Raw genomic sequence first — 23,275 nt, 5'->3', positions numbered from 1 at the left:
CAGTGATCTATTTCTTCCTCCTCTGGTCAGCCTACCCAGTATTGCCTATGACATCAAGGCTTACTCGGGTTCACTCATGACAGGATTTATTGCTCCTTAGGAGGAAGCTTCTTAATTGTTATCACTAAAATCAAGTGATCTGAGAGGTAAATTGTCACTGATAGACATACCTGAGAGTGCTATAATATCTAGATAAATGTTCCATCCTTAATTTTGATGATGCTTTTAGCCCTGTCATTGTGAGCTGGTTATGGTCAACAATAAAGATATGATCTTTTTTTCCCTTTTTTAAAAATATGTAAATCTAATTAGCCAACATATAGTATATCATTAATCTCAGATGTAGTGTTCAACAATTCATCAGTTGCGTATAACACCCAGTGCTCATCATATCATGTGCCCTCCTTAATGCCCATCCCCCAATTACCCTATCCCTCCACCCACTCCTGCTCCATCAACCTTCAGTTTGTTTCCTAGAGTTAAGAGTCTCTCATGGCTTGTCTCCCTCTCTGATGACTTCCCAAATAGTTTTCCCTCCCTTCTCCTATGATCCTCTACAGTGTTTCCTATATTTTACATATGAATGAAACCATATGATAATTGTCTTTCTCTGATTGATTTATTTCACTCAGCATAATGCCCTCCAGTTCCATCTGAGTCAATGCAAATGGTAAGTATTCATCCTTTCTGATGACTGAGTAGTATTCCATTATGTGTACACACACACACACACACACACACACAGCATCTTCTTTTTTTTTTTTTAATTTTTATTTACTTATGATAGTCACAGAGAGAGAGAGGCAGAGACATAGGCAGAGGGAGAAGCAGGCTCCATGCACCGGGAGCCCGATGTGGGACTCGATCCCGGGTCTCCAGGATCGCGCCCTGGGCCAAAGGCAGGCGCTAAACCGCTGTGCCACCCAGGGTTCCCCACGCAGCATCTTCTTTATCCATTCATCTGTTGATGGACATCTTGACTCTTTCTACAGTTTGGCTATTGTGCACACTGCTGTTATGAACATTGGGGTGCAGCTGCCCCTGCAGATCTCTACATTTGTATCTTTGGAGTAAATACCTAGTGGTGCAGTTAGCAGGGTTGTAGAGTAGCTCTATTTTTAACTTCTTGAGGAACCTCCATACTGTTTTCCAGAGTGTCTATATCAGCTTGCATTACCATGAAGTGTGCAAGAGGGTTCCCTTTTCTCCACATCCTCCCCAACATTTGTTGTTTCCTGAAAGACATGATCTTCAAAAGGTGAAACGAATGTTTGAGAGTCTGGAGAATAATAGCCTCCAAGGCAGTCATAACAAGGTCAAGCCATGAAGAATAGGTGAAAGAGTTTAGACAGAAGAAGATTCTGATGAAGAAGAGCCTTCCAAAAATAGAAACTTAATGACTGAGGGTCTCAATAGTTCAGAGTTTGCTTCAGTCTAGGCTTTGATGATTGTTGATTTTATAACTTGGAGCAAGTGTACTGTACTTCCATGTATCTCAGTCTTCTCATCTGTAGAATGAGGAAAATAGCTCTCATCTCTCTCATAGAAGACGGAATGGAAAATATATGCATGAGCAAAGCATTTATTGGAGTCCCTGTCATATAAGCAGTGCTCAGCAAAAAGTAAATACTATTGTAATTATTATTATTTGATATTATTATGGTATCAAACAGAAGATCCTGGAATTCAAATAGACTGCACAGAACGCTAAAAGCAACCAGGAAGCAGTATCTGCCAAGATGAAGACGTGCCTGCTCCTGTGGTTGCTTGCCAGTCTCTCTGGATGCCTACAGCCAATTGTGACGGCTCTACTGGAGGTGTGTGGGGTGCTGGGACCTGGTGGTGGCGGTGCTGGTGATGACTCACTGCACAGTAGGACGTGGGAGATAAGGGGGTTATATTCCCGAGACAGGTCCCAGAACAGAAGCAACTTTGCCTCCAGGAGGCACCAGGGTGGGGAGGGGCAGACTGGCAACCGTGTCGCTGTATCTCCATGGTTGGCTCAGCCTCTCTAGGAGAGAGAGAGAGACACGAAGCCCAGGCCACAGTGGCTGTTCACAGAGCTCATGTAACAGCTCTCACCTAATCTGAATCATCCCTCCTACCATTTTCCTAGAGAAGCATCAGCCCAGAGGAAAGAAACATGGAGGGGAATAGGTGCGAGGGAGCTAGAAGTACAAGGTTGATCATCTGGGAAAGGGGAGATAAAAGAGAAGGTACAATTGATTTATATCCAAACAGACAGAAAACTTCTAAAATCCCGAATCATCATTTCAGTCTCAAGGTGATTCCTATAGCAGCCCTTAACCATGATCCCCCTTTCTACCACAGGCATCACCATTCTCCTGGTCATCCAGAAACAAGCTATGATGGCCATCTGTGTCTGTTACACTAGCTCCCTCCTCCCCAACTCCATCAGCTTCTGTGACTTTATTTCCTCCCATAAAGTTTTTCTGTCCATGTATTTACATCCCCTGCACGGTCGCCCAGGGCCAAGCCGTCACTTCCTAATTCCTGTACCACCCAAGTATACCAATGTATCTCTCATCTCTCATCTTAATCAGTCCAGATCCCCAGTACCATACCAGCTTTCCACAGCTGCAATTTTCATCATGTTAAATTCTTCCTCAGAAGACTTGAATCTCTCCTTTTGTAATGCCCAAAGTCCTGACTTTTCTTCATGACTTTCATGATACTCCATAATATGGCCTCCATAGGCATGTTAGCTGTGTTCCACTTCACTAACCATGGCCGGGGGTGGGGGGTGCTTACCTCCATCCCAACACACACACCATCGCCCAGTGCTGATGTAGGCAGGAAATACTGCTGAGGTACCATGAGAGGGACTATCCTATTTTGCCTGGGATGGGAAAACAAGGGACAGAAGTGAAATACCTTCTCTCAGAAATATGCTCACTGTGACCACAGTGAGATCTCAGTAGGATGTGGGAAAGACAGTTTCTGGCTTGGAATGCAGTTCATTCCTACACATATTTATAAAGCATCGTGGGAAGATACGAAGGAAAAAGGGACACCATCCCTGCCACTAAAGATTTGCAATCACTAGGGAGATGAAGACTCAAGCCACCTGTGGAAGAGAACACAGAATGAAAGAGTCAGTAATGCCTCCTTCTTTTGTAGAAGGTACAAGACCCCGTGAAGTGGGCAAGGCAAATATTAGACTCATTTTCTAGAGGATAAAGCTTTCTTACCTGCTTGAGAATTTAAGTGGCTTGTTTATTGTCACAGGACTAATAATTTAGCAGATCAGGGTCTCCTGGCTGTGCAGTCCTCTGCCTGCAGACAGTGAAGTTATGACATACTCTGAGAGCCATCAAGCATTCCCAGGAGCTGTGAGAGCTCTTGGCTAAGGTGGCATTTACCTGCAAATTGAAGGATCCGGGGAGATTTCAATCATAGGAGAAAGGAGTGAAGAAAGAATATTCCAGAAATAAAGAAACTCCATGAGCAAGGGCACAGAGCAGGACAAGAGGAGCCACCCAAGGGCAAGATGGCTTGGGGAGTGAAGACTCCCTCCCTTTGCCTCCCCTGAGAAGCTGAGATAAAGGAGGAGGAGAGGCCTGAGTGTCTCTGCACTGATAAACAGACTCCACCCAGAGGCCAATAGCATGGGTATGGGGACAGGAGGGTCAAATGGCAGAAGTGCCCCTTCTCCAGGACAAATGAACTGGGGTGGGGGTAGGAGGGAGGCCATTTCCTGAACCCCTGTTTCCAGACTCAGCACTTAGGGTGGAATCAGCAAGGCTTCAGGGAGCCAGAGGGAAGTGAGAGACGGCAAGTCCCCTGGCAAGTCCCCTGGCAAGTCCCCTGGAGAAAACCCTTCCCTTCTGGGGTCAGATGCCTAGGGTGGGGGAGGGGAGGAATGGTCCCTTGCGCAAGGGCCCTGCCCCCCACTAGAGAGGAGGGAATCTGAGGGTTGGAGAGAAGAAATGGGAGAGAAGAGGAAGGTATCTGGAGAGGGAGGAAAGTAGGGGTGCATCCAGGGGAGGGGCCCCTTCTGAAGCCCTTCTGGGAACACTGCCCTGGATGATAGCGCCTGTGTGACGGGAAGCGTCAAAACGACCTGATATAACTCTCTTTAATGCACCCCCTTCCTGAACCAGCTTCTCTCCCCTCCCTCCTCCTCAGTTCAGGAGGGTGGAGACCAGAGTGGGGAAGAACCCAGGCTGGGGGAATGAGCCAGCCAAGTGGAATGGGACCTCCCTGGAACCAGGAGGTAAGTGCCGTCCTTGACCCTTGTGGGGCCGATGTATGACATCCCTTCCAGCCCTAGCATCCCACAAACTCTCACCCCTCATAGTCTGCTTGGTCCTTACCCAGAACAGGTGGCTTTCTTGTTTGCACATCCCTCCGGGTGGTCCGAATAGGGCTGGGTTTAGGGAGAAGGGGAATTTTCTCTCTACAAAGGGCCCCTGGCACTAACTTCTTCCTTCTCTCTCCTCTCCCTTTCTCTTCCTCACCCCTCTGTCCCAATCCCCTCCCTCTTGTGGTTTCACTTCCTGGTTCCCTGCACAGAGATCCCCAGAAGGAAGGCTGCCCACTGAACCTGGCGGACGGTGGTCCACAGTCAGGGGGGTGCTGATCGCTGGCCTGCTTTTCAGTGTGCTCCTTGGCTTCTCTGTGCTTTTGGTCTACGTTTTCCGGAGCTGTGGCCCTAGTAAGCAAGATCCTGGAATCCTCCAACCTAGTCAGCCCTTCCTCCTCAGCCAGAGGCTTCATGTTCCCTGACGTACTCACCCCTGGTCCTGTCTGACCCTCTCTTTCCTTCCCCACTCTGGACTTCTTCCAATCCTGATCCCGGGCAGTGTTAAGTCCTGTCCTTCTCATAGGGTCCCTCTGCCTTTTCCTCACCAGGCAGTCCTTTGCCGAGCCCCTTGGGGGAGCCCTGTCCCTTTCTCTCTCCCTCTCTCCCTCTCCCAGTTCTGAGCTTTTCCCCACAGGCCCCTGTAGGACGCCAGCATGTTGGGACCTCCTGGCTCGTTACTTGGCCTCTGGGAACACCAGTGTGGCCCCCTGCACCGATTTCTTCAGCTTTGCCTGTGGAAAGGCCAAAGGGACCGATTATTCTTTCCAGGCCCTTGCAAAGGAGAACACGGATCGACTTCGGAAAATACTGGGTGAGGCATTCTGGGCAAGTGGGTGACCCTGAGCCTAGAACCGTCTTGCTGTCCCAAACCTGTGTGGTTGTGAGACCCCTGGTTTGCTTCTCTCGTCACTATGGCTTGCACCTCAGTACCTCCCCTCTTCTGGTCCCTCTCATCACCTCTCCTTGCCTACTTACCCATGACTACTGCGTTCTCTTCAAGCTCGCCCTCTTTGTTATCGCTCCCACTGTGTCCCCTCACACCTGCTGCATGTAAGTTCATGTGTCCATTACTCTCAGCCGCCAGCCCCCCACCCTGCTTGTCTCCCAGAGCCCCTGTCAGTGTCACCGTCTCCCTCTGGACACTTCTCCACAACTCACAGCATTATCTTCTGTTCTCCATGGAAACCTTGGATCTTGGTGTGCAAGCTCCACTGGAAGAAATGGGATACTTCAGGCTGGTTGGCTGGGGCGATGTGGCCAGTGGGGTGAGAAGTTGGGGAGACAGGGGTTATCTGGCTGTGTGCTAGGGAATAGATCCAGACAGGCACAGAGGGTGTGATGGAAGAGGAGAGGGCCCACCTGAAGCCCTGGGGTACAGAAGAGGCCTGTACAGGGTGGCTATGTGTGGAGAAGACAAAAGAACTGAGAGGAAAAATCTGAGGAAGGAGCTGCCACCATCTGGGAGGTTGGAAGTGGGTCCCAGGAAGTTGGAGGATGGTGGTGAAGATGGGGAATGAGACGGGGGTACTACCGGCATGTATTTCCAGCATAAGGGAACCCAGGGAGTGCATGGCCTTATCCACTGGAATTTGGGACAAATTAATGTATTCCCCCACACACCTCCGCACCCCCCCCCCCACTGTCCTCCTTTTTATGAAGAAAGAGTAGAGGCAGGCATTCCCTTGGTAGAGGGCAATGCTTCCAGTCAAGGCCCAGGGATAGAAAGAAAATGTATGCTGAGAATGAATGCTGTTCCCCATGAGAGAGTGAAGGGTTTCGGGGGCTAAGGGACAGGTGGAAGGTATTACAGGGGGACTGATTCCAAATCATATGCCTTTAGGTTATTGCCCTGTGTGTGTGTGTGTGTGTGTGTGTGTGCGCGCGCGCGCGCGTGTGTGCATTTCCTGGGGTCTCAAGCGAGGGTCTGGACCCTGTTTCTTCTCCTTGCTAAGCCTTTCTGGATGAGTTTTCCTCCCTCCAGTCCCTCAAAGTCCTCCGGTTTCCCAAATGTTTCTAATCTCTTCACTCACCTTCCCTCTACCTTCCATTGCACCCTTTCTCCTGTACCCACAGGTGCTCCTAGATGTTCCCATCTCCCTTCTCTCCCGTGTCTTTTCCTCCCTGATTCTCTTTCATGTCTCCTTTATTTTTCTCAATCTTTCCCACACTCCCTCTCCCTGCACTTGTTCTCCCATCAAGCTGATCCAGCCCTCCTGTCTTCCCCACCCCTGCATCCCTGTGTTCCTCCCCTTCTTTCCATTTCCCAGGAGTCTTCCTTGTCCCACCTCCCTCCTCAGCTCTATTCTCCTCTAATTCTTTCATGCTTCCTTTCTAGAAACCCCAGATTCTTGGCACCTGGGCTCTGGGGAAGAGAAAGCCTTCCAGTTCTACAAATCCTGCATGGACACGGGTGCCATCGAAGCTGCTGGGGCTGCCCCCCTGAAACACGTCATTGAGGAGGTGAGACCCTGGCCACTAACGTTTCTAGATACCCAACACAAAGGGCCAATGTATGCTCAGGGCTGCCCTCCTTTTTTTCTAGAAAGGGAGGGGGTATCTCTTTCCTAGGGATCTCCAAGTTCCAGGAGGGAGATGGAAATGGCAGCACCCTTTGGAAGCATGAGAACCCTGGGTGTGGTAGAGAAAGGACAGAGGTGGAGCCTCGAGGGCTCCAAGCACTCAGAGTAGAGGTCAGGAAGTAGCAGCTGTCTGAGGAAGGGGGGGACAGGTCTCCCAGGCCATCCTCCTGTGCTGAGCCCTGTCTCTCTGCTTCCCAGCTTGGAGGCTGGCGAATCTCCGGTAATTGGACTTCCTTAGACTTTAACCGAACTCTGAGCCTTCTGATGAGTCAGTATGGTTATTTTCCATTCTTCAGAGCCTATCTGCAACCTCGTCCCACCCCTCCGTACACGCCAATCATCCAGGTGAGGGATGCACTGGCAAAAATGCAGTAAGACCTGGGTCTGCTTTGAATTCTAGCCTAGCATCTTCTAGTGGAAGGTTGTGGGCTGGTGAGAGAGGACAAATGTGCAATGTAGGAAAGATTCCTATCTTGAGGGAAAACTGATGCGGTATTCAGGGGCACTAGGCGAAATTAGGGAAAGGAGCAGTAGAGCCAGTCCAGAGAAGATAGAAGTAGTTCCTATCTTCCATACTGCTTATCTGGATTACCCCTATACCCTCTTAATTAGCCCCCTTATCTCCAGTATTGCTCTCCTCTTATCTACTCTTCATTTTTGCTAGAGGGACCTTTCTAAACCAAGAGCTAATTATGCTATTGTCTCTGTTTAAATGCCTCCAATGCCTCACCAGGTCATCGTGATCTAGTTCTTAATCCTTAGCAAAGCCTTGCAAGTCCTTTTGTGATCTGACCCTTACACACTTTTCCAACCTTATCTTCTGTCCCATTCCTTGTCCCCTTTAAACCTCAAGCCACACTCCCTGACTTACAGCTTCAAGAATATCTCTCAATTCTTTGCATATATTACTCCCTTTGCCTGTGACACCCCAACCTCCCAAGCTCAGCCTGGAAAACGCTTACATATTTTTCAAATTTAGGGTTGTATTATTATCTCTTCCAGGAAAGCATCACTGACATCATAGCTATGAGTTAGGTATATCCTTCTGTCCTCCCACTTTCCAAGTTCTCATCATTAAACACCATGTTAAAGACCTAAAGAACAGGACCACACCTTATTCACCTCTTGCTCAGGACCTAGTACAGGGCCAGGCATCTTGAGGCCCACAGCAGGTGTTTGCTGAACAAGTAAATAAATAAAATTTTGAAGGAGATCGGTATTGTAGTAGGCAATGCAGTGCCATCTACTTGGCCCCTGCTCTCAAAACTTCCACAAAATTATACGAGGATGAATATACCAGAAAAGCTGTTGTTAAGCAGTATGAGGCATTCTAAAATTCAGTTCTAAAGAGTATGCTCAGGAGCTTAACTGGTGTGGCCTTTAGGGAGTAGTTAAAGATCTGAAATGGTTAAGAAATGGTTCAGAGAAGGGAGAATTTGAGCTGAGCCTTGAAACATGGTTGAATCATACAGCTGAAGGTGAAGCTAAGGGCATGGGGAGGGCTTTGGGAAAGTCCTGAGCTAAGGCAAGAGGTTGGAACGGTGTGACTCCTCTGTGGGGTCAGTGAGAAGTCTGGTTTGTTGAACAGAGGATTTGGGGGAGGGGTGAGGTGCAGTGGGAGATAGATAGGAGCAAGGCTGAAGAGGTCAGGTTGGGCCTGATTATTCCTGGCCTAAGAAGACAGATGGAGGTGATCACCTGGACTCAATAGAAAAAAAAGAACTATTAGGTCCCTTCAAATATGATGGCTATGCACTGCCCTTAGCAGAGGCAGCAATTTTGGAGGTCAGTCTGGAGGTGTTGAAGAGTCTAGATGAGCATTTTGGAGGTTCTGAACTAAGATGATTGTGGTAGAAATTGAAAAGGAAAGCCAGGCATGAAGATTTAGGCAACTTTATCCTTGTGGTGATGGTCCATGGTGATTCTAGAGGACTTGCTGGCTGATTGAATGCAGCAAATGGAGAAGTTGGGAAATGACCCCACAGTCTTGATGTGCTGTGAATTGGAGGAGGGTGGTCACCATCAACTGGATACTGGATGGACTCTGAGGGGGAAAATAGGTGGACAAAATGGACTGCAAAGGGAGTACCTCCACAGGGGCCTGGGGGCAGGGAGGGGGCATCAGACTAGCATGGTTGAGACACAGTGGACAAGGGAGAAGCATCTTAGGAAGGGGAGGGTTGTCATGGATTCCAGAGATTTCTGAGCTCAGAGAGTAAGGAATGGGAAGACACCATTAGGAAGCTTCTAGAAGGGAGTATCAAAATGGTTTTGGAAATAGATTATACAGAGTTTAAGATGAAGGCAACAAAGTTGAAGCAGGCACACAGGTGTTCTTCAAAATGTGGACATAGAATCCACATTTCTAAGGAGCCAAGCGAAAGATTTTTCAAGGTAGGGGGAAGTATACAGCTCAAGGTGGGAATGGAATATTGAAGTCAGCGCAGAAAAAGGCAAAGTGTGGGAGCAAAGATCTTCAGGACAGAATAAGGACATGTCAGGACTAAGGTGGGGCAGGTGAGGTAAGTGGCTCACTTACTTGTGTGCAAAATCAAAGAGAATATCAAAAATAGTAATCAAAATAAATATTCTAATAATATTTTTAAAAAATTAAAGCCAATGCAAAAATTCATGATAAACAAAATATCAAATTTTTGTTCATTGTGGGTTTTTTGGAAAAGAGACCTTTGTCCCGAAAACGGGCCAAAATTTTACTGTAGACTTTAAAAAAAAATCTTTAATTTTTCTTCAAAAATGGATACAAAATATATTTTTGATTTTCAGAAAAAAATCCAGGATGTACAAAGTTTGTTATTTTAGTCAGTGTGGATTTTAGCATTGATTTTTATTCTTAAAATACCAATTAGAATATTTATCTTGCACCTGAGATAGTTTCTCATTCCCTTAACTCTAGACCTGGCCTTAGCACAGGGGATGGCTCCCTTCAGGACATGGATTAGTACACTCCTCTCTTGCTGAGCACCCCAAACTGGTTGACATACCTACCATGTCTTCATATTTCCATATCTAGACTCTTTTTCCCCCTGCCCCCTGGCCCCAATCCCTTCCTTTCTTTGTCCTTCCTGCTCCTTCTCTTTGAGGCCATCTTTTGTGGTACATTCCCCTTCTCCCCACACCTGTCCTCTCCTTCCTCCATGCTCCCCACTTCTCTCCAGTATCTCTTGTGTCCAGATAGACCAGCCAGAGTTTGATGTTCCCCTCAAGCAAGAGCAGGAACAGAAGATCTATGCTCAGGTAAGATGGCTCTGTGGACAAAGGTCAGGTCCTGATCTCTGATGCTCAGAGAAAGGCAGGGGCCTCTGGTGGCTGTGACTGAAGTTGCCCCTCCCCCAGATTGTTCGGGAATACCTGGCTTATCTGTACCAGCTGGGAACCTTGCTGGGAGGAGACCCAACCAAGGTGCAAGAACATGCCTTCCTGTCCATCTCCATTACCTCGCAGCTGTTTCATTTTGTGAAGCCTCTGGAGCAGCGACGGGCACAGGGAAAGCTCTTCCACATGGTCACTATTGATCAACTGCAGGTGCTTTGAACCAGGGACTGGAGGAGGATGGGCATGAGGGCTTCTCTCCCAAACTTTCTTGATCTGATTTCCTTTCTCCTCATCCCTAATTCCTTTCCATCCCTAACATTCCTGGCTCTATCCCTTCCCCTAACCATCCCCTTCCCCATTCCTTGTCAAACCCTGAGGAAGGGGGAAACCCCTTCTTCTGCCTCCTTTCCTCAATCCTATCCCCCTCAGCCTTTGTGTCCCTCCTCTAAGGAAATGGCCCCTGCCATCGACTGGTTGTCCTGCTTGCAAGCGACATTCACGCCAATGTCCCTGAGCCCCTCCCAGCTCCTCATGGTCCATGACCTAGAGTATTTGAAAAACATGTCTCAACTGGTGGAGGAGCAGCTGTCAAAACACAGGTTCGCCTCAGGTGGGATTGGGGAAGTATGAGGGCAATGGAAAGGGTCTCAGGACCTGGAGGCCTCAGGGACAAAGGAGATTATGAAAAAATGCATGTTGGTAAGGTCGTCCCAGGAAGATGGAGGGGATCCTCAGACACACAAGGGCAGAGAAGGGCTGGGGTGCATGGTTCAAAAGGGAATGGAGGGAACAGGAAATATGAGAGGCTTGGGAGGCACAGGGAAGGGAAGATACACATGAAACGAGGAATATAGGTGCCCAGCAAGATACAGTGTTTGCTGGGAGTAGAACTCAGCCCATGAAGAGCCTCAAAGCTATAGGAGATGCTAGAAGGCCAGTCACTAGGGACAGTGAAGGCCTTTGTGTCTTGTCAGCAGCTGGAAGGTATGGGCAGGAGGTGGAGGCACATGAGGCCAGTGGAAGGACGAAGTGAAAGCTGGGAGTTCTCTGCGGGAAGAGCTAGGGGAGAGGCCATTCCTCAGCTGTGGGAGGATTCTGAGGCCCTTGTCAGTGAGGCTCTGTGTTGGGCTGTCATCCCCAGTGCCTGTGCTGCCACTATCTAAAGACAGTAGCTTCTTCCCAGGGCCTTGGTCTCAAGGCCCTTCTTCATAGTAACTCACTGGCAGCAACATCTAGAAATTCTTTGTGAAAGAAGCCAAGAGCCATTCTTGTGGATGTGAGCAGGTTTATGTAAGGCTACAGAATAGGCATAAGTTGAACTGAGATATCTTGCTCGTAGAAATAGATGAATCTGTTGGTTAAATTCTTTAAGTCCAGTCTTCCTCTAGCCCACACCCTTAACTCCCTGAAACTTGAGAAGTCACCTCTGTATCTAGTTCCTTCTACTAGTACTTTCCAGCTCACACCAAGAAAAGCTCTTTTTGACCTATTCCAAGGTCAAGCTCTTATTTTCTATAGATACAGAAGAGAAGGGCCCTTCCCTCGGAGTATCGAGGTGACTACACAAAGGGAGGCTGTTCTTACGGCATCCCCAGAGCCCTGGGTATATGTGTCCATCTCTTTCCCTCCACAGAGACTTTTTGCAGAGCCACATGATCTTGGGCCTGGTAAGGACCCTTTCTCCAGCCCTAGATAGTAAATTCCAGGAAGCACACAGATCGCTGATCCAGAAACTGGGGGAGCTGACGGAACGACCAGCCATGGTGAGTAGAGGAGATGAATTTTCCCAGATTGGGGGCTAACAGAGAATTTGCCATTTTGAGGGATAAATGTTGGTGTATCTCTCTCAGGGAGAAGGCATGAAGGCAGTGCCCTTCAATGTCTGGGTTTCCCATAGAAGCAGACAGGTTGGGCATATGGTACGTACATTGAGGACTGAGATGCCAGGTACCAGACATTTAGGCACACATCTGCCTATTTTTATGGCCTTTTGCTGAGTATTAGGGTATAAATATAAGACTAAAATTACCAGCAATTGCTTTTCCTTTGTCATGACCTTTAAACTATTTGCCTAGTTATACAGAGCTCTGTGATTTAAGGATGTGGACCTAAGGCTTAGGATTCACTGGGATGCAAGACATGAGTAGCAAGCAGTGGTCTTTCCTCTGTATAGATGATTCCAGTGTTTGACGTTCAAATGTGTTTCACAAAGAGTTCATCTCTGACATCCAGTGTGATCTGTTGGGCCACAGCATGGGCTTCATGGTCCAGATCTTGATTTATCTGAGGTAGCAGCTGTATAGACTAGACTGTATAGACTATAGACTAACCAAAGTCTACTATGTCACATAAGATGTAGAGAAACTCCTTTACCAAGACCTTTGAAACCCTAGGTCAGACACATCCAAATACAAGTGAAAGTATCTAGAATATTGGATATGCTTCAACCTCAGTAAAGGCCTCAGGGTAGTCTTGAAAATCACTGGTTTTCTTTTTTTCTTAGTAATTTCTGGACCGTTTCTGTGTCTTGGAGAAACTCACTGCTTTGGCAACCTGGAATCTCTGTGGAATTAGAGAGGGGAAATGTATGGACAGGGACTGGGAAGTAGTTATAGAGTACTGAGAGTAAGATATTTTTCTAAACCTCTTTAGCTATATATGAGTTGATTTAATCCTTGGACGGATTTCATGAGGTAGGCACATCATCTTGTTGTTTTATCATGGGGAAATTGAGGCACAAAGGCTATATAACTTGCTCAAGGTATTATAGCTAGTAAGTTGGTAAGAACTAGGATTTGAACTCTGATAGTCTGGCTCCAGGCTTAATCATTGTGGTAAGAAACAAACAAATAAACAAACGACAACAAAAACACTCCTTTTTGGGACTTTCACTCAGGTGGGAAGTCCCCAAGAAGCTTCTTCCCAGCCTTTCTCTTGACACAGATGAAGCAGACAGAGCTCCACCTCCTCTTAGTTGGCATTGCTACAAAATCCTTGGCAACAAACTGCTTCCTGTCAATCCCAGAACCATGGTCTGATGGCACTTCTCGAAGGATGTAAGTGTGCCAATATTGAAATCACACTTTAAAGAACCTAGAAGACTTACAAATTGCTAAAGTTGCCATCCTTTATATACTTATATACATCCTTTATATCCATTACGTCCATCCTCATATAGCCATTAGGATTATAGTTGTCCTTGGGCTTGAAAGATGAGTCAGGTTCTACCAACAAACAAAAAGAATAATAACTAATGAATAGTGAATGTTATTGTATGTCAGGCACTGCTTGGAATACTTAGCAGTAAAAAAACTGGATGCTTTTATTTAACCTTCCAGAAACACTCCAAGGTCCTCAGAAAGGGCAAGTAACTTTTCCCAGACCACACAGCTCATTAAGTGAAGAAACAGACTCCAAAACAGAGCTGACTCATGAGGCTGTTTTAAATTATATACTACTCAGGATTTGAGAAATAAGTGGGTAGGAAAACAGAAAATGGGTTGGAAAATTCTTTCCAATTCTTTACTATCTTGACAAAGGTCAAGATAGTAAATACTTTTGGTTTTGTGGCCTATACAGTCTGTGTTGCAACTGCCCAGCTCTGTCCTTGTAGCACAAAAGCAGCTGCACATGGAGTCAATGAATGGGTGTAGCTGCGTTCCAGAAGGACTCTGGCTCACACAACAAACACTCAGAATTCCCAAGAGGGAGGTATGAGGGAGGGTTTGAATGGCAGTGGGATCTCGGGGGCAGTTGTCTAGAGTTGAAGGGGTTTTCTGGCAAAGAAAGGGACATCATTTCATTGGGACAAGGCACAGAGCAGGCTGGCTAAACTTTGGGGGCCAGATGGGGGTCCCCCACAGTAGCTCTGGCTGAGAAGAGATGATGAGGCATATGTGGAAGATGACACAGAGAGGCTGAAGGGAGGAAATCAGAGAGGATTGGAGGGGGCCCCCAAGGCCCAGTAGGCCATAGACAGTGGGACTTGGGCTTTCTCAGTATGATATGGAGGCCTACAGAAACACTGATCATTTTATGTTTCAAAAGAGTGTATTTTGAAGGGAAGTAACAGGCACTCTGATGGATGTGTGCTGTGAGAAAGAGAGGAGACTCAGATACCCCGAGGCACCAGCCTTGATGTGACCGAAATTTGTGGTATTGCCCAATGGTCATTAATTGCAGATTTCTAACCATATTCTTTGGAATGAATTTTAATTTAGAGTCTCCTAATCCAGAAAAACTAGGTCTCATTATCTGGCCATATTTTGTTGAATAGTTTTGAATATACAGTCAATGAAATGGGTGTTAAACCAGGTCTCTTTCTCTTATTAAACTTGAAAAACTGAATTTGGGGATGTAAAAGCACCATGTCATATTCGTACCTGTTGAGTGAACCCTTTCTATTCAGCCCAACATCCTGCTTTGTTCAGATAATTTTAGCCTTGTTCCAGTCCTCTGCTCTATTACCTTTCCCTTCCCACTGTTGGTCATTTGCAGTTTTATTTAGAGTATCTTCCATCTGGACTATTATTAAAATCCCAAAGAAGGAAGAACAGCAGTTCAGGTCATTGAAGACCTAGCTATAAAGTCATCTGTTTAGTTATGCAACAGATTTTACTGAGCACCTACTACGCACCAGACACTTCTCTCAGCACTTGGAATACCACACGAACAAAAGACAAAAAGGCCCCTGCCCTCAGACACTTAGATTCTGATAAAGGAAGACAATAAACTAAGTAAATAAAATATGTTCGGTGGTGATTAGTGTTACAGAGAAAGAAACCAGGAAAGGGAAAGATGGTGTGCTCGGTGGGTAGGGTGTCGCAGTTTTTGGTAGGATGGTCAGGGAAGCTCATGTGGACTTGGAATCATTGGTCACTGATGTTTCGTTATGACTCAGCCAGCTAAAAGGCCACACAAGTGTCATTATCTTCCAACACAGATTTCTGCATCTCATTCACACGGACTTAATTTGTGGTTTTACCAAATGCCTGCACAAAACCAATGGCAACACAGTAAAGGAGTATATTAAGATTTGCAAAGTGCTTTCAATGCGTTCTTTCACCTGGTCTCCCAAGCAACACAGCGAGGGAGGCAAGACAGGTGTCACTCTCCTGTGGACCGCTCGTGTAACCGAAATATAGGGGGTAGGTTAATAATCCACATGTAGTAAATGCTGAATTCTCTGTTCAGAGGTAGTATCGTGGTGGTTCCTTGAGGATGAATCTGCCCAATAGATGTGTTTTCTTAGTCTTTTTAAAAAATATTTATTTATTGGGATCCCTGGGTGGCGCAGCGGTTTGGCGCCTGCCTTTGGCCCAGGGCGCGATCCTGGAGACCCGGGATCAAATCCCACGTCGGGCTCCCGGTGCATGGAGCCTGCTTCTCCCTCTGCCTGCGTCTCTGCCTCTCTCTCTCTCTCTCTCTCTCTCTCTCTCTCTCTGTGACTATCATAAATAAATAAAATTAAAAAAAAATTTATTTATTTATTTACTTACTTATTTATTTATTTATTTATTTATGATAGACAGAAAGAGAGAGAGAGAGAGAGAGGCAGAGGGAGAAGCAGAGGGAGAAGCAGGCTCCATGCAGGGAGCCCGACGCGGGACTCGATCCCGGGTCTCCAGAATCGCGCCCTTGGCCAAAGGCAGGCGCTAAACCGCTGAGCCACCCAGGGAGCCCCTGTTTTCTTAGTCTTAAAGCTTTTGACAAATTTTCAGCTCATCACCAACAGTCAAAAGTTAGGAGATGGCATGCCGATAGTGACAGTTCCAACATTTCTGTGTGCTTGTGTGATAAATGTGAAGCTTAAGCAGCGCCGGGCTAGCGATCTTCAGGAGTCACAAGTGACAGGGGCTGAGTGATAGTTTTCCTCAGCCAGGGTGTGCTCTCTCTACCCACTGACCCTTGTCCCTCCATGTCCCTTGGGTCTGATGCCAGCTGCTTCTCACTTATGCCACCATGTGGGCCCTATCTGAGTTCGTGACTCTTGGTGTCTGGGTTATTCTAGCTTGGTGAAGCTTTTAGCCCGGAAAATTGTTATTATTTTGACATTATTTGCCCTCAGTGACCCTCAAGAATCCCTTAGTAGTTACATGCTGTTTCTCAAGTATTCAAGAATGATGGGTTTAATGACTCATTTTAGAATTTTGTGTAGAAATTAACGTTAAAGATTCCTGGCTGGCCTGTAATCTCTAAAATTTACTTCCCTCTATGGCAAATCAAGAAAATTTTTGCTTCCCTCCAGACTCCTAGAATTTTTTTTCCTGATTTCTATTATTTCTACTATTTGTGGTTCTAAGGTTATATCCACAACTTATCTTCTGTTCCCTAAAATTAACCTACTGAGTTTTATTGTCTTGAGTTTAAAGTATTTCTTTCATCTTTTATATTTTGGCAATGATTTTTTTCCTCTATATTTCACTCTCCACTCTCTTTTTAGAGAGAGAGCGAGCACACAGGGTGGGGGAGGGGAGGGCGGGCAGCAGCAGAGGGATAGGAAGAGAGAATCTTAAGCAGGCTCCATGTCCAGTGCAGATCCCATTGTGGGGTTCGATCTCATGAACCTGAGATCATGACCTGAATTGAAATCCAGAATCAGACACTTAACTAAGCCACCAAGATGCCCCTCTTTTTCTTTATTTGTAATATATATGGTATGCTCTATTATTCCATGTCTCGAGAGATAGTTCAGATACTTAGAACCCCCAGTAGATGAATATATAACCTGTTAGCCCCCACCTCAAGACCTACATTTATTTATAGGTTCTGGAATTTATTTTCCTGCTCATGGAAGATGTGTCCCAGCCCAACCATGACCAAAAGAATCTCAGAGTTTCACAAGCGTTTAGCAATGGGTAGTCCGAAGTGGCCTCTATGCTCTCCAGTAACCAGGTCAGAGCCTGCCGGGGCTCCGGCTATAGAGACAGTCATGGAGGAAGCAAAAGCTGTTGGAAAAATAGGCAGAGATTACCAAAAGAGATCAGGAAACAACTCAAGAATCAGGAGGTGTGGAAAAGGCAGGCAGATCACAGTACCAAGCTCAAGGCTGATGTGTTTGCTGCTACCCTGGGGTGGTCCCTACCTCCCCCCAACCAACAATTCTGAGGATGCCTCAGATTCAGGCCCGTCATCAGGAGGCCTGTGGAGGACAGACAGACATTGTAAGTGGCCAGCAGAGCCTGCCCTTGACCCAGTCATGGCTGTCAGAACCAGGTTCCCTTTCGTCTTTACTGGCGCCTTTGTGTTTTAGAGCTGCAACTAATACATTATAGAAAGTGGCTGAGTCCTTATCCTCACAAGAGGGGACAAGAACACACAGATGTGGGCAACTGGGTTTGGAGCAATGTCCAAAATGGTGAATGTCCGAACAGGCAGACCCAGGAGTGTCTTCTTCAATGACAACAATACTGGCCTTCCTAGTCTGTTTCCTCTCTTGTGGGAAGCCCCTTAATCTCTCTCTCCAATCTTGGCACCAGAAAGCACAGTGGCAGCCTAACTACTTTCCCTGTGAGGAGATCTGTAGGATCTATAGGAATGAAGTCTTGAGGATTCATCCCACTTACCCCAAATTAGCATATTAGCTATTTTCTCAAAATCCTAGCTTGGCTATCCCCTAGGCCAGCTCTCTCACCATTGGCACCTTGAATGCATTTCCCAGCTGGCCTTGTGTCATCCCTGGGCCGACTTCATGATCAGCCCCTCAGAGCCATCCATGCCCACCGCAAACACCAACTCAGCATCTCTCTCTTATGTTGCTTATTTTTTTCTGTCCCCATGCTAAGAACACCCCAGTTGCCAAGGCCCTACTGAGTTTTTGTCTAACCATCTGTCCACCTTTGAAGTTGACAATATGTCCCTCATCTCATCCTATTTTCCCTGTTTTGGCCAAAAGTTTTTTAGCTCTCTGAATTCATGTTTAGTCGTTTCTTTTGTCCACTTCTCCTACCAAACAATATGGTGTCTAAAACCCATTTTCAGTCTGATCATCTTCTTTTTTGTAAGACAAAGTCCTACTATGATTCATGATAATCTTTGGGAGAATGGGGAAGGGCAGCAGAAAGAAGAGAGTAATTACCTTCTCCAATTTCCATTTAAGCAAAGAAACATGGGAGGGTGGCAGCCGTTACTGGGCTACCAGCATGGTGCATGTGGTAGGTGGGGACTGGGTGGCCAACAGACCTGCTGAGGTGAAAGGTTTGGTGTGTAGTCCCCTCCTATCCAGGAGCCTCTCTGTTCCCCAGAGGGGTGCCCCTGAGATGACTTGCTTTCAAATTCAGTAGTCAATAAATAAGGATGATTTGCCTAATTCAAGCTCACAAAATAATCCTGGAGGACGTAAGCCCCTTTTATTACCAAGTAGCAATAGCTCCATGTTTATCATTGAAGAGGATGGTAGAGATGAGACAAACCCAGAAAGACTGGGAAAGAGAGCCTCCTCTGGGGGTAAAGGTCTAGACAAGACAGGCCTGGGGAGCTGGATGAGGAATAACTCTTGACGGGGGCCATTCATTCCAGCTTTGTCTCCGTAGCCAGCCCGCCCTCGATGGATGAAGTGCGTGGAGGAGACAGGAGCCTTCTTCGAGCCTACCCTGGCTGCCTTGTTTGTCCGTGAGGCCTTCAGCCCAAGCACCCGAAGTGCTGTATGTGAGGGCTCTTCCCCAGCCCATGTCCCTCCACCCCTTCCCACTCGGTCATTCTCTCTAATTCTATTAACTGTGCCCTTCTCGATGGTCTGGATGGTCAGGGAGTCAGGCAGTCAGAGAGGGAGAGAGCGCTATGAGAGAGAAGCCAAAGGAGGCCATGCTGCATCCCCAGGGTTTGCATTGCTTCATTGCGGGACACAAGTTGTGCATAATATGCAGGGAATTTGGACAAGTTACCTAACTTTCCTGCCCTTGTGTTTCTCCAACCATAAAATGAGAAAATTGCACTCCATGGCCTCTAAGGCTACTCCCTGTTTATCTATGACTTTTTTTTAACAGCGCGGGAAACAACATGAAAATGGAATGATATAATCTTAAAAAGTGCAAGTAAATGAGTACTGAGTAGTCTTTGAGTGCCTACCATGTGGCTGATACCCTTGTGAACACTTTGCATGAAGTACCTTAATGCCTAGTATTATCCTAATTTTAGAGAAGAGAGAACTGAAGCGTAGAGAGGTTAAGTAACTTGCCCAAGGTCACACAGCTATGAAACAGTAGAGTCAGGATTTGAGTTCAGGCTTCTGATAACATCATCCATTTACCTCTATCAAGAATGGACACAAACAAGATGGTAGATGGCTGGGGAAGTAGTAACTACACATAACTTCCCATTATGAAGCTGGGAAGACTTCAGCTTGTTGGAAAGCTGAAATGCCCAGGAAGATGGAGAGAGGAGATGCAGGCCTTGATAAAGAGAGTGTGAGGACAAGAGCCCTTAAGGGCAGAGAAGGGAATGATGGTCCTCTTCCTCTTTCTGCTTTTTGAGTGGATTGGCTGGCCAAGGGTAAGGATGGTGTCTCCCTCCCCCAGAAGGCTGAGATCTCCCTGCAGAAAGGAACGGCCTCCCCTGTTGACTCTCAGGAGTGACCAGCTCCCACCTTCCCTTTCTGTGCTTGGCACCTCTTGCTTGGTCTCTGCAGATCTCTGTGCTCTGGGTTTCTGGTCTCCTAGTAAACATTACTTTCTACTCTCTTTCTCAGAGATCTTTCCTCTTCTCTGGTAACTTCTTGGGGCCAAGGCCCTTCCTAGCGGCCCAGTAGGCAGGACCCCAGACCAAGGCTGACCCTGATCCTGTTCCTCTCTCCTGGCCCCTTCACAGGCCATGGAACTATTCACTGCAATCAAGGATGCCCTCCTCAGTCGCCTCAGAAGGATTCCCTGGATGGATGAGAAGACCCGGAAAGAGGCCCAGAACAGGGTAAGTACCGGAGTGAGAGACAGGAGTAAGCAGGGGTGGAACTGGGTATTGGATCCAGAGATCACACTGGTGGGAGGAGAGTGCAGAGGCCCAAGGACACATGGCAAGTGTAAGCACCAATATGCCACACACATACCCTGGTGAGGATATAAAAGGTGGGACCAGGGCAGTGAACATGAGAGATTTCCTCTGATAGACTTGGGGTAGCTAGGTTTCTTCTACCTTTTGTGTCTCTCCCCAGGTAACCCAACTGCAGGTGAAGATGGGGGCCCCAGAATGGGTCCTGGAGCCATCACTGGCCAGACAGGAATACAAGGATGTGGGTCCCTGCCCTTGCCAGCTCCTCATTAGTCCTCAGCTCCTTCTCAGCCCCCTGACCAGCCTGAGTGGCAGACAATCTGTTTACCTTGGGTGATTCTAACTGACCCCTTCCTTGCCTTGGTGTCGGCTGGGTTTTATGGATGAATATCCACACTGTGGGTCTTACCAGCAGAAGAACAGAACCTTTCAGGTCACAATGAGTGTGTGTGCGTGTGTACACATGCATTCTTGTGACTTGCCTGAGTGTGTTTATCTGTGCGCTGATTCGTGTGAAGCCTGTCTACCCCAACATATGGTGGTGTCATTGTGCTGCTTTCCACTTTACTATGGGCGCCTGTATGTCGGGCTTATCTGTCGGTGTTCAGATGTGCCCAGCAGGGTATGTCAGTGTGCATCTGTATTTGTCTCTGTGTGTCCGAGTCACCTCCTGCCTTCTCCCAGATACAGCTTGGACCCAACTACCTGCAGTCCTTCCTGAGCTGTGTCCGATCCCTCCGAGCCAGAATTGTCCAGAGCTTCTTGCCGTCTTTCCTCTACCACAGGTATAAGAGCAAGGGAGACACAGACTGCATCTCAGAGATGTCCATCCGTTCAAGATTAGCCGGGGAGAAAGCTGGAGGCTTGGGGAAGCAGGAACAGTGACAGTAGTTGAGAGGGACTTCATATCTCTGGTGGCCGGGACCGTAAATGATGGAGCTGGTATTCATATGTGCTCTTCCCATAGGTGGCAGGTGTCCCCCTGGGGGGTCAATGCTTACTATTCAATATCTGACCATGTGGTGGTCTTCCCAGCTGGACTCCTCCAACCTCCATTCTTCCACCCTGGCTACCCCAGGTAGGGGCCATTCCCTGAGGGGGGGCGGGGGATTTCCCAAGTGTATGAGCAGATGTTATGATGGATGGGACTTGTGGTTGGAGAATTGGGGTCAAAAACGTTGAAGGACTCTGGGAGTAAGACAAACGTTTGTCTCCCTAGAGCCGTGAACTTTGGAGCTGCTGGCAGCATCATGGCCCACGAGCTGTTGCACATCTTCCACCAGCTCTGTGGGTAACAATGGGCCATTGGGAACCCAGGGGAAGGCCCCAAAAGAGGCCAAGAGGAGGCAAAAGGGAGGGCTCCGGGTGGGAAGGTTCTGAATCCTTTGCAATGCTTCTGGGGACAGTGCAGCCTGTGGTCGCCCCTTGTCCTCATCCCTACACCAGGACTCTGGCTGTTTCTTTACCTGACTCTGTTTTCAACAGTACTCCCTCGGGGCTGCCCAGCCTGTGACACCCGTGCCCTACAGGGGGCGCTGCTGTGCCTGAAACGCCACTATGCGGCCATTCCGTTACCCAGTGGAACCTCCTTCAATGAATCTCAGACGTTCCTGGAGAATGCTGCCGACGTTGGGGGGCTGGCCATTGCACTGCAGGTGACTCCCATCCCAGGGGCCAGGATCTACCATTCCTCATGCAAACAGATGGGGATCTTTTCTCCCCCACAGATCCCTCTTTTCTAGGATATCCATAAATCTCACAAGTACATCTTTCCCTGGCTTAGACCAGTGTGTCTGTGCAGAACTTGGGCAAAAGGGACACGAACAGGTTTTGGGTATTGCGTGGGGGGCATCAGACTTCCAAACGGTGGTGTGTCTGGAATCTGAGGGCTCCTCGCCATCCTGCCCCCATGTCCAGGCATACAGCAAGAGGCTGTTGTGGCACCGCGGGGAAACCGTCCTGCCCAACCTGGACCTCAGCCCTCAGCAACTCTTCTTCCGAAGCTACGCCCAGGTAGGCAGGCACCACCTCTCCCCATGGCCTGCTTCACGTCAGATAAGTACCCTACTGATCATGCTTAAAGAATGGCTCCTCCCTGAAACGCCTTCCCCCAAAGAGTCCCAACCCTCTGCCACAGAAGTCCCCATTGTCATCTTTTCATACATGCCACTTGGGACCATCTTTTCACATTACTATACATTCTTCTACCAAATTTGACACACTCTTCAAATAAAACTCCACTGCCAAATCCCTCTCTGGGATGAACCCAGCTCAAATGAGCCTTCAACAGACTGTCTATAGACCACATTCCTTGTCGGAGACCTCGCCCCAGTTGTCGTCCCCACCTGACATAGTGCCCTAAGTACCATGTGCTCCCTCAACAGACATTGCCCCCACTTCCTCAGGATGCTCAAAGGTCCCCTTACAGAGGTTTTTCAACAAACCCCACCTCTCAGTCACTTACAAATGGTCCGATCGCACAACCCCAGCCCTTCCTTGCACACCTCCTGCCAGAATAAGTGACCTACAAATGTGTTGTCCTACCCCTGCTCTCATCTCTGCCTGCTGTCCCTAGTCACCACCTTGACACCAGATCTGCCTTGTGCCAAGGCACTGACCCTGATCTACCCTACGATTCTGCTCTTCTCCTTACTCTGTGTGTACCTCTCTTCCTCCACAGGCGATGTGTAGGGAGCCGGGCACCCAGGAGCCTCATGATCCTCACAGCCCTCCCACCCTTCGAGTCCACGGGCCCCTCAGCAACACCCCTGCCTTTGCCAGACATTTCCACTGTCCACGCGGTGCCCTCATGAACCCCTCCAGCCGCTGCCAACTCTGGTAACCTAGCTACCATAGAGACTTCCCTTCAGATGTCACAACATCTCCTTGCTCCATCCATGGAATCAGGCGATAATCTCCTTTCCCCATCCCTTCCAAAAATAAAAGCTGGCACATGGCATAGGTCTGTCCATTAATGACTCTTTCCTGATATGTTCAATGCCTTGAAGTCAGAAAACATAAAAGAAAAGGCCAGGAGAGTTCTAGAGACACAGGA

General features: G+C 47.7%; 1 protein-coding gene and 1 long non-coding RNA gene across 7 annotated transcripts; one reads left to right on the top strand and one right to left on the bottom strand.

Moving 5' to 3' along the window:
• Positions 1-760: 760 nt before the first annotated feature.
• Positions 761-4,506, bottom strand: LOC140605289 (uncharacterized). Of its 2 annotated transcripts, none has more exons than XR_012007983.1 (4): positions 4,338-4,506; positions 3,213-3,383; positions 2,773-3,088; positions 761-1,508 (listed from the first exon to the last, which is right to left on the bottom strand). It is a non-coding gene; the product is annotated as an uncharacterized lncRNA (long non-coding RNA). The 2 variants fall into 2 exon arrangements; XR_012007982.1 differs by lacking the exon at positions 4,338-4,506 and adding an exon at positions 3,384-4,000 and having other exon boundaries at positions 3,213-3,297.
• On the top strand, positions 3,500-23,179 carry KEL (Kell metallo-endopeptidase (Kell blood group)). 5 transcript variants are annotated; one of them, XM_072777522.1, is made up of 19 exons: positions 3,500-3,633; positions 4,150-4,237; positions 4,537-4,678; positions 4,962-5,138; positions 6,663-6,787; positions 7,105-7,251; positions 10,099-10,161; positions 10,261-10,449; positions 10,621-10,838; positions 11,873-12,002; positions 18,771-18,881; positions 20,044-20,142; positions 20,384-20,461; positions 20,905-21,005; positions 21,188-21,298; positions 21,440-21,507; positions 21,706-21,875; positions 22,138-22,233; positions 22,901-23,179. In XM_072777522.1, the coding sequence occupies exons 2-19, from the start codon at positions 4,196-4,198 to the stop codon at positions 23,060-23,062; spliced, it is 2,229 nt and encodes a 742-aa protein (XP_072633623.1). In that variant the 5' UTR covers positions 3,500-3,633; positions 4,150-4,195; the 3' UTR covers positions 23,063-23,179. The 5 variants fall into 5 exon arrangements, with proteins under 5 accessions (XP_072633623.1, XP_072633624.1, XP_072633626.1 ...); XM_072777523.1 differs by lacking the exon at positions 3,500-3,633 and adding an exon at positions 3,643-3,968; XM_072777525.1 differs by lacking the exon at positions 3,500-3,633 and having other exon boundaries at positions 3,643-4,237; positions 5,096-5,138.
• Positions 23,180-23,275: the final 96 nt, after the last annotated feature.

The sequence above is a fragment of the Canis lupus genome, chromosome 15 (assembly GCF_048164855.1).
Source record: "Canis lupus baileyi chromosome 15, mCanLup2.hap1, whole genome shotgun sequence".
NCBI lineage: Eukaryota > Metazoa > Chordata > Mammalia > Carnivora > Canidae > Canis > Canis lupus.
This window is presented reverse-complemented; position numbering and strand designations above follow the sequence as displayed.

Coding starts and splice junctions, on each gene's coding strand:
- KEL (XM_072777522.1), top strand. CDS start 4,196: ATGAGCCAGCCAAGTGGAATGGGACCTCCCTGGAACCAGGAG. Junction 4,679..4,961: donor TTTCCGGAGCTGTGGCCCTA/GTAAGCAAGATC, acceptor TTTTCCCCACAG/GCCCCTGTAGGACGCCAGCA. Junction 18,882..20,043: donor GCCCAAGCACCCGAAGTGCT/GTATGTGAGGGC, acceptor GCCCCTTCACAG/GCCATGGAACTATTCACTGC.